This window comes from Cricetulus griseus, chromosome 4 (genome assembly GCF_003668045.3).
Source record: "Cricetulus griseus strain 17A/GY chromosome 4, alternate assembly CriGri-PICRH-1.0, whole genome shotgun sequence".
Classification (NCBI taxonomy): Eukaryota; Metazoa; Chordata; class Mammalia; order Rodentia; family Cricetidae; genus Cricetulus; species Cricetulus griseus.
Window position 1 is genome coordinate 69,683,463 of NC_048597.1, and position 10,019 is coordinate 69,693,481.

Sequence of the window (10,019 nt, forward strand, 5' to 3'; positions counted from 1 at the left end):
GGCATCCTTTAGATGCTCCATCCAATATATGCCATTGGCCTATGAGGACATTAGGAACAGTTTGGGATTGGTAGAGCCACCCAGAAATCTTCCTTTAAAGATCTTTTTAGAGTCTGGACTCCTAATCCCTCTCCAGCACTCTGCAACAACAGCAGGGTTTGTCCTGTGTTTGTGATCTCTAAGCAGCAACATGAGTTTCACAGTGGGAAAGGTCTTCTCATTAGGATTAATATACCTCTACTTGTATTTTCTGTGCATTCCTTATTGGTGCATCCTTATTTTTCAGTGACCCAGAATTTGTCCAAAGGCTAAAGATGCTGTCTTTCATCACATCCTACTGAGCTTTTGCACTTCATCCTACCTCAGCTCACACTTTGATAATTGCTGCCAATTTCAGGTGCCACACAATTTTTCTGTGAACCTCTCTCTCACCTAAATACTTCAAGAAAGAAATCTGACCTTGTGGGGTTTCTCTATAGGTGTGTACATATTGTTCATATAATGCATATGTGTGTGACAATCATATATGTGGTCGAATGTGTCTGTTAAAACATAATTGGGTGTTTGTGAACACATTTCTACATTACTGGCTTTTCTATGTATGGATATATTATGCATTTAAATTTCAATTCTCTGAGGACACATACTCTAGTATATTCATTGGCAAATGACCAATATCTGAAAACAGTAATTTCTTAAATTTGGTACTATCATGTTTATTCGTGAAATTAGAGATGAAACTGAAGAAAAGTATTGTATCACAATGAGAGGTAGAAGGTGGAAAGATCTTTGCAAAATTATTTGAATGCAATTTTGGGATAATGTTATTGATATGTCTGATATTTTAAACTCATAATACAAATATGAGTTTTAATAATACAATGGCTTATACCATTTTGTGCTACACACCCATTCTAATTCCTAAAAGATAGGTTTCTAGAAACTCTGACTTTTTGCCCCATCCCTAGAATTATAAAAATCATATGAAAGGATTAATCACTGCCATGGTGTCTGTAAATTCCATTTTTTGTATAACATGGAGAGTGAGGTAGTTCTTTAAGTAACTGTAATGGCTGAAACCTAAGTTATCACATGTAAATCATGGAGTCAGCAGGACCTTATACTTAGCCTAAGGTTGTTAACCACAGGATATTTGGAGCAGGACCCGGTCAATCCTTTCAGCAGTTGAGTCTTGACACCAATCTAAAGAAACAACTGACCTCAAAGCACTGTCTCATTACCAAAAATTGGTTCCCCCCAACTCTTATTGTAAAATTGTTATCCTAAAATATTAACTGGCTGATCATTATGTTTCTTTACTCTCATTTAACTGATGCTTGCTCAGTAAAATTGCAAACACACACATAAACAAACAAAAACAAAACAAAAATGATAATGCAGAAAATCCCAGAGTAGGGACAATTGTGTTTTAATCCCATTAAAAATTCCATCCTGTTGCACAACTTTGTTGTAAATGAAATTTTTTCTAAATTCAAGTTTAGTCTGATGGTCTTTGTCAGTGGTATTGAACCCCACAATAATAATTATTAGACAGAAATCACATGAGATCATAGAAGCAGTGTACCTCTCTGGCCCTCCTAAAGAGCTCTGTTTTAGGACACTACTTTGATTATCCATAAGTACAGATGTGAAGTTTCAAGCAATGATAAAAACTTAACGACAGTTTTTGCCTATAACTGAATATTGTCCTGAACATTTGAGAATTATAGTTTTCCAGGAATATGACAACCGCATCACTGTCTCATACCAAAGGTCAGCAGAGTGCTTAGGTAAGCATTTTCCCTATCTCATCAAACATTTTCAGTACTAGTCAGTCCCTCTAGCAGTTTTAATGAGCACAGTGAAACAAGAAATGGATCTATTTGATTAAAACATACCCTAAGTTAGCTGACATTATAGAAATGTTGATAATTAGACTTCTGAGAGCTGAAAACATTGAAAAGACTCTACATGCTCTCTCTTATTATGTTTGGTTCTGTTAGTTTAGTAGTTCTCCATGTTTTTACTATGTTCATATAGATTTGTGATACTTGATGTTGAACAAAGATCTTATATGCCCCAGGTAAGTGCACTACCAATAAGCTATATTTTCAGCCTTTTTGATTTCCTTTCTGGTCTTTTTTTATGTCATACTTTTAGACAAAGTATCTTATACATATCAGTTTCTTACTTCTTCACTCTAACTCTCCCAAACTTCCCCAATATATCCTCCATACTCCTCACAAATTCATGTCCAATTAATAATTCCCACAAGTACAGTAGGGGTGTCATCCACTTAGTAACAGGAAACCAACCACACCCAAAGGATACACACTGACCTCCAACAAAACTGAGCCTTCAGCATCCTTTAGCTGCTCTTAGCTTCTCAGGTAGATGTGACACCTCAGGAGCTCTCCCTACTCCATTCTGGAATTTTTAACTGGCTTGCTCTTATGGTTCCCTTATGTTGGTAACCACAGTGATGTGAACTCATATTTGCAAAACCAAGAGAATACACTTTCACAGCACCTCTCCTCATTCTATGATTTTTTTAACATTCTTTCTTTCCTTCTTCCTCATTGTCCCTGGATTTTTAAGGTATAGAGTGATACAGATGTCCACTGTATAGCAGGAATTCACAGCCACATACTCTCAGCAATATGAGCTGTTCTAAACCTACAAATTAATCATTACTGTAGAGTTTTGAGGATGGCCCCATATATAGGTCTCTACTTCATAGGACTTTTGGAAAGGATTAAAGATGGGGCTGTTTTGGAGAATTGTGTTGCTAAGGATGAAATATGAAGTTTCAAAAGCCTTTACCACTTAAAGTTAGCTTGCTTTCATCCCCACACTGTATTTTCTCCCTCTTGTAGTTGTTTAAAATTTCAAAGCTCTAGCTTTGTTCCTGCCTGCTGCCATGCTTTCTGCCACATGGTCATAGACTCATTCTCTGAAAGCATAAGCTATTCCCAGGTAAATGCATTCTTCCACAACTTGCCCCCCTATGTTGTTTTGTCATGAAAAAAACATAACTAATATAGAAGTTGGTACCAGAAACTGAGATATTGCTGTGATAGGCTGGACCATCCTGAGTTATAGAGAAAGACAGATGTTGGGATGTTAAACTGGGGAGTGGAATGAAGTTGAACACTGTAGTAGGGGCTTATGAGCATCCTGGGGGGAACTTGGAAACAGTAGTGTTGAGCAAAGTGGACAATGGAGGTATAGATGAAGATCAAGAGGCTTCCAATGGAAACAAATCTGCAACTGGATTAGAGATTATCTTGTAGCATTTTGCAAAAGAATGTACCTGTTTTGACATTTATCATTAGAACTAACCTGAGGCTAAATTGATGAGTTTATGACTGTTTTTATTACCCTTGGGTATTCTAATGAAAGACCTCCGAAGAGGTACTTTCGTAGAAGGAGACCCGCACCCAGGAATCAGCGAAACCATGAACTTTGGATGCAAAAGCAAGAGGCTTTATTAGTAGCGCTGGTACCCCGGGGCTTAGCTTTTGGTAGGCTAAGCCCCGAGCCAAGGGAGAGGGGTCCTTATATAGCTAAAAAGCACAGTGCAGAAGCGAAAAGCATAGTTACAGGGATTCTATTGGACAATTTAATGAGGTACAGAGTTATTTTAGGTCAGTATATTCTCAAGGTCTGCACCTGGTACAACAGACCCAATTCCCCCCTCCGCGTCCAGATGGCTGACCTTGGGACGGAGGTTCCCCATCGGGGGGGGCGCGGGGGCGGGGGGCGTCCTCTCCCTGCTCGGCCCCAGCCCCGGGGCGCGCCAGGCGGGCGGGCCTGGGTCGAGGGCCCCCCGCCTGGGTGAACCAGCTTGGGAGGGAGCCAGCCGCCAGGCGTGTGGGAGTGCGCGCGCGTACGGGAGTGTCACCGAGAGAGAACCAGCCAGGGGGCGGGGTCTTTCATTCCCCCATTTCTCTTGTAACTGAATGGAATCTTTCATTCAGAGGTCTCTGGTTAAGTCTTTCTCTAAGCTTGGCCATGCTGTCTCTAACTATTCCTGTATGGTCTGCATAAAAGCAGCATTCTTCCTTGAGGGCAGCACATAGCCCTCCTTTCTGTAAAAATAATAAATCTAACCCTCTTCTGTTCTGCAGGACTACCTCAGAGAGTGATGTTAAGGATTTCTCGAGTGCACTGACTGACTCTTCTAGGACCTGGATATCTGTGTGCATGGCTTGTTGTAGAAGCTTAAAATGATTAATTCCCTGTAAGGCAATGGTTCCGGTCCCTATGCCGGCTGCTATGCCCCCCACTGTTATCCCTCCTAATAATAGGGCCACGGTAAAGGATATTGGCTCCCTCTTATATCGGGTTGATTTCCCTAGTACGCTGTAAACATATTCAGGTTGGTGATAGTTTTTACTTTGAGTCTAATTTTAAAGATGGCCCCCCTGATCTGGTCCCGACAGGTACCAGCGAAGGCCCCAAGCATATCCCTTCTGTCATTTTGTTGCTTTCTTATCCTCATCCGTAAAGGAAATAAGGAGAGGCATAGAGGTGGTACCAGTGGAGCCCTTTTGCCATCCTCTGGTTACCTGAATCTTGTCCCATGAGGATGAAGGCTTCCAGTGAGCATCCCCTGTCGTTTTGCATCCCCATGCAAGGGAGTTCCTTTTGACTTAGCATTTTAACCAGGGAAAATGGACAGCGAAATTTCTTTCCAAACTGCTTCCTGCTGACTTTGGGACGAAGTTAGGGACCCCAGAAGGTTGAAATGCTAGTCAAAAGCAAAAAGGAATTTGGGCAATGGGGAATCCATCAGGGGCTTCTGGTTAGCAGACACTGTTGCAGAGATAGGGGGTGTCCACATCAGCAGACTGGTTCACATCCATAGCAAGTCCAGGGCTCCCAGTCTACTTAGAACAGCCTGTAGTCCACAACTGATACTCAGATGTCTGTCAGAAGCAGAAACCTGTTTAAGACATATTTAAACTAGGAACAGAGATTAAAACTTATTTACTGAAGCCCACAGTGCAGAAAAAGCAGATATCTGGATATCTGTTCAAACAGCAGGAACATATTTATAAATTTGAGTCCTAGCAAAAACTACAGATTTGGGCTATAAGCATGTACATTTCTCCTCTGTCCAGAGAGCCAGGTATGGATTGGACAGAGGTGCCTTTGGCCTAATGAAAAGCCCTTTAAGTTTGTACTTAGATGACAACCAAAATAAACTTAAAAATTTTGAGCTCATGCCTGAACAGTATATAGTCACTATTTTATCAGTTAACATACTGACTAGTCTATAGTGGATCTGACTGACTGATGCTGTCAAGCTGACAACCGGTAATATTTCAGAGATCTGAGAAGGGTATGTTTTGTCTGAATCTACTAAAAAGTGACAGAAGCCAGTCTATATACAGTTAGCCAAACCCAAGTTTCTCCATTACCGCTGGAGGCAGCTGTCTCAAAGAACAGCAATCTTCGCCAGGCCTATACTGTGAGAGTTTTTTTCCTCTCTGTGGAAGAGGGACATGGAAAAGACTGACCTTGTTTTGTCTAGGCAAAGGGGTACAATCAATTTTCCAGTGTCCAGCAGCTTTGTCCACAGTCTCGGCCAGGTTCTGGCAGGCGGCAGGTTTCACATCTGATCATCTCGCTCACTGGTCCAGGTGCGGGAACTGAGGTGCCTCGTAATCTTTGGAGACTTTGGGTCACTGTCAGGATCTGGCAGTCTGTCTGACATTATAAACTTTAAAGATAACAATTTAAATGCCATATTCTGAAGATCTCTGAAGCATTAGAGGTCTGTTTGTCTGTTTTAATTACTTGCCTTAAGCACACATTAAGTATACAGGTGGCTAGGTAAGGTCTTATTTCTGTAAATAATTTTTAGTCTGACTGTAACTGGTTTTAACTTAGTAAGATGTTTGAAACAGCACAGCTGAACTTAAAACTGCATAGAGCTACCTTATATTCCTTAAACAGTAGCTTAACTTCTTTCTTAGGCAGGGTTTTTCTGTGACTTTGGACTTTGGAGCCTGTCCTGGAATTCGATGTGCCGGACCAGGCAGGCCTTGAACTCATAAAGATCTATCTGCCTCTTATTCCCGAGTGGTGGGATAAAAGGCGTGTGTCACCAATGTTCTAAACTTATTTCTAAAATATAAACTGTAATATCTTATAATAGATCAGCATCTTTCATAAAACAAAAACTTTACATTGTCAGGCTTTGCTCAAAAATAATTCTAAATTGAAGCTCTTTAAGTATAAACATTAATAAAAACAAACATAAAAAAACTGTTTTTTTTTTTAAAAAGAAATTTAAATCCCCTTAAGGTCTTTCTGTAATATATAGAAGCATTAACATTTTAAATCTTAACTGAAAAACTTGTTTCTAAGATGGTACCTCTAATTTCCATGCAGTCATCTTTAGTCAAGATGGCGGTTTAAGTATTCTGTTTTTAATTTTAGCAAAATGGCGACCAGTCAAGTCATGTGACCATTTTGCCATGTGCTGGCTACCGGGAACCAGAACATTTTAAAACAAGTATATATAATTTATTTGAGAAATAAACAGGACCTTTTAAAACAGAATTAGCTTAATATGGTTAAACATGAGAAACCATAGCACAGTTTACATTTTTCTCTGATTTATAATAACCTTTTTTTTCTGACTTTTTACAACTTGCTTTAACCCTCTATAATTTTCTGTAACAATCTTCTCTGCTATGACTTGCTTTAGCTCTCTATAACCTTTTAGTTCATTTCTCTGACTCTCTTAGATATTTTTAGACAAGTTTTCTTTTTTTTCTCTCCCTCTTTATTATTTAAGTTTCTTATATATTTTTTTTTCATTTCTCAGTCAACATAAAAATTTTGTCAAAGTCCCTTTTTCATGAAGTATAGCAAAAAGCACATTGATCCCTGTCCAGGTCGCTGGTGGCCTGCCCTGGATCTTCCGGATCATAGGGAGTATACATCCTATATATTTCTTTTAGTCTCTCTAGAAAAGCGGCAGGTGATTCCTCCACCCTCTGTATCATCTGCTTCACCTGGGCCAAATTGGTGGGTCGGCGTCCTGCCCCCCGGAGACCCGCTACGAGCACCTGGCGATAGAGACGTCCTACCTGCTTCAGTGGTAAAATCCCATTCAGGTCTTTCAAGAGGGCAAGCCACATCAATTTCATTGGGCAGCTGGACGTGCTGTTTCTCCTCCGAGGTTAAGAGGACCTGCCGAGGCGGCGGGGGCCGCTTCTGCCTCTGGCGGTGCCAGATATGGCTGGGGCTCCTCAGTCAATTCTCCCAGGGGGGAGTAAGGGAGTGCACGGCGGGCGGTTAGAGGGGGAAAGGAAGGGGGGCCCTTGGGGTGTCTTTTACCTGAAATATAGTTTGGGGGTTAAAGGTATCATCCCGCGGCCAGCCCACGTCAAAGGCTGGCCATTCTGAGGAACAAAGAGTAATCCATTTGCGTTTATGCACATCAACTACAAAACAAAGACCGAACAACACAGAACAGGCTTTCGCAGCGCGGTTTCGACAGAGAGTCGAAAGTAAAACTCCAGAAAACAAATGAGCCCACTGAGGCTCCAAGCGCTAAGGCATCTACCCTAGCCAGAAAACAAATGAGCTCACTGAGGCTCCAAACGCTGCCAGGACGTCTCCTGGAGCCGCCAAATACGAATGTACTCAGCTGGGTACTGCAAACGCAGGCGCAGTTCATAAGACGGATTCAGACAGACAAGACGAGACAAGACAGCGGATCCGCACAACGCTTACCTCCCAGACATGGGTTGGTGGTCCCTGGGCGGGTCTCAATCCCGGACGAGCCCCCAAATGAAAGACCTCCGAAGAGGTACTTTCGTAGAAGGAGACCCGCACCCAGGAATCAGCGAAACCATGAACTTTGGATGCAAAAGCAAGAGGCTTTATTAGTAGCGCTGGTACCCCGGGGCTTAGCTTTTGGTAGGCTAAGCCCCGAGCCAAGGGAGAGGGGTCCTTATATAGCTAAAAAGCACAGTGCAGAAGCGAAAAGCATAGTTACAGGGATTCTATTGGACAATTTAATGAGGTACAGAGTTATTTTAGGTCAGTATATTCTCAAGGTCTGCACCTGGTACAACAGACCCAATTCCCCCCTCCGCGTCCAGATGGCTGACCTTGGGACGGAGGTTCCCCATCGGGCGGGGGGGCGCGGGGGCGGGGGGCGTCCTCTCCCCGCTCGGCCCCAGCCCCGGGGCGCGGCATCAGGTGGGCGGGCCTGGGTCCAGGGCCCCCCGCCTGGGTGAACCGGCTTGGGAGGGAGCCAGCCGCCAGGCGTGTGGGAGTGCGCGAGTGTGCGGGAGTGTCACCGAGAGAGAACCAGCCAGGGGGCGGGGTCTTTCACTAAGACAAATTAATTTGGCTTTATTGTCTGATTATTAGTGGCTACTGTTACAATGGGCTACAGTGAGTGAAAAAGAGCAAACAGAAAAATAAATACAAAATGAGGTTAGTGAAGTAAAACATTACTAGAAAAATCTTTCTCAGTCCAGCTTTACACAGTCCCGGGCACATCAGTGTGTGGCAAAGCTTAGAGTCAGAGAGAGAGACAGAGACATAGACAGAGAAAAAGAAAGAGAGATAGAGTCAGAGAGACTGATTGATAAATAGATGATAGATAGTTGATGATGATAGATGACAGATAGAGATAGATAGATAGATAGATAGATAGATAGATAGATAGATAGACAGAAAGTAAGTTGTATTTTAGAAAATAAATGGGAGTATTGAAGACAAATTTTCAAAGCAAGACAAAATGGCTAGATTTTTTGACATTGAAGGTGGTGATGCTCTATAGAGTTTTTGTCTCAGTTCCCCTTAAGTCTGGTTCTCTGTGTGAAATAGCTGTCATAACCAGACAGACAATAGTAGTCACCTTCATCCTCAGGCTGCAACCTGGAAATAGTTAAAATGCCAGAGTTGGAGGAGGTGTCCATGGAGCCAGAGAACCTGTCTGGAATTCCAGAGGGTCTTTGATCATATTTGTAGATGAGCAGACGGGGTTTGTTCGACGAATGCTGCTGATACCAGGATACATAGTACTTGCAATGTTTCCACTGCTGCGGGTGCAGGATATGCTGTTCTCCTGGCCCAAAGATCCGGACACAGATTGGGGCTGGGTGAACACAACCTCAGCACAAGACCCTGGGAGGATGGAAAGAAACAGTATTAGTGAGGACCAGACAGGGCCAATTTCTAGGAATCTGGGAAGAGACTATCATTTCTCCTGTTCACACTCTCAGAATCCAATGGAAACAGCCACCTGTGCTATAAGAGAGGAAAGTGAGGAGAACTGGAGCCCAGATCATGATGGAGACACCTAAAACTTCTCCTGGAGCCATACAGCATACTGAGACACAGTCCCTTCTTATCAGTCCCTGTCCTCAGAGAAGATCATTGCTATGCAAATGTCCCCTGTGCAGGAGGCTGTGAGAGTCCCTCCTTCAACAGCAGCTTAGGCCCCATCTGAGAAAAAAAAAAGGCCAGAGATAACTTACTGTTTCATTTAATGCACAGGAAATGCTGCTGGGCAAGGAAAAATCAGCTGAGCCTGGCAACACTAAGCAAGTATGTGGCTGGCAGTGCCCTCTAGTGGCTAGAGGAGATATCTATCCTCTATCCCCGCTCCAGGTTTCTGCCATCCCTAAAATACCTTTGACTCTTACAATCACTAGCCCTGAGGGCTCTAAACAAAATCAGTGCTTTCTGAACAACTAGACCTCCATTTCTATCCAGATACACCAAGAGTTACTACCCTTTCTGATGTATTGGTTCCTTTTGTTGTTGTTGTGTTGTTATTGAAGGTGGCAAATATCAGAAAGAATGTGAACTCCACTCTCAACAGTTGCAGTAGAAAATAGGATATCTGAAGGTGGTGTTGAAGGAAACTACCTCCTACAATAGAGGCACCAAACCCTTCTAGATCACAGGATAAAGGGATGATTTGAGACTATGTTAAAGCACATTCCATACTTACATTCCACATAACTCGTACAGAGGAG

At 42.5% G+C, this 10,019-nt stretch overlaps 1 gene segment (V, D, J or C); it reads right to left on the reverse strand.

Moving 5' to 3' along the window:
* Positions 1-8,825: 8,825 nt before the first annotated feature.
* Positions 8,826-9,326, reverse strand: LOC113831780. The segment is given in 2 exon segments: positions 8,826-9,162; positions 9,281-9,326. Coding segments are annotated over 2 exon segments (383 nt in total).
* Between the last annotated feature and the right edge of the window lie 693 nt (positions 9,327-10,019).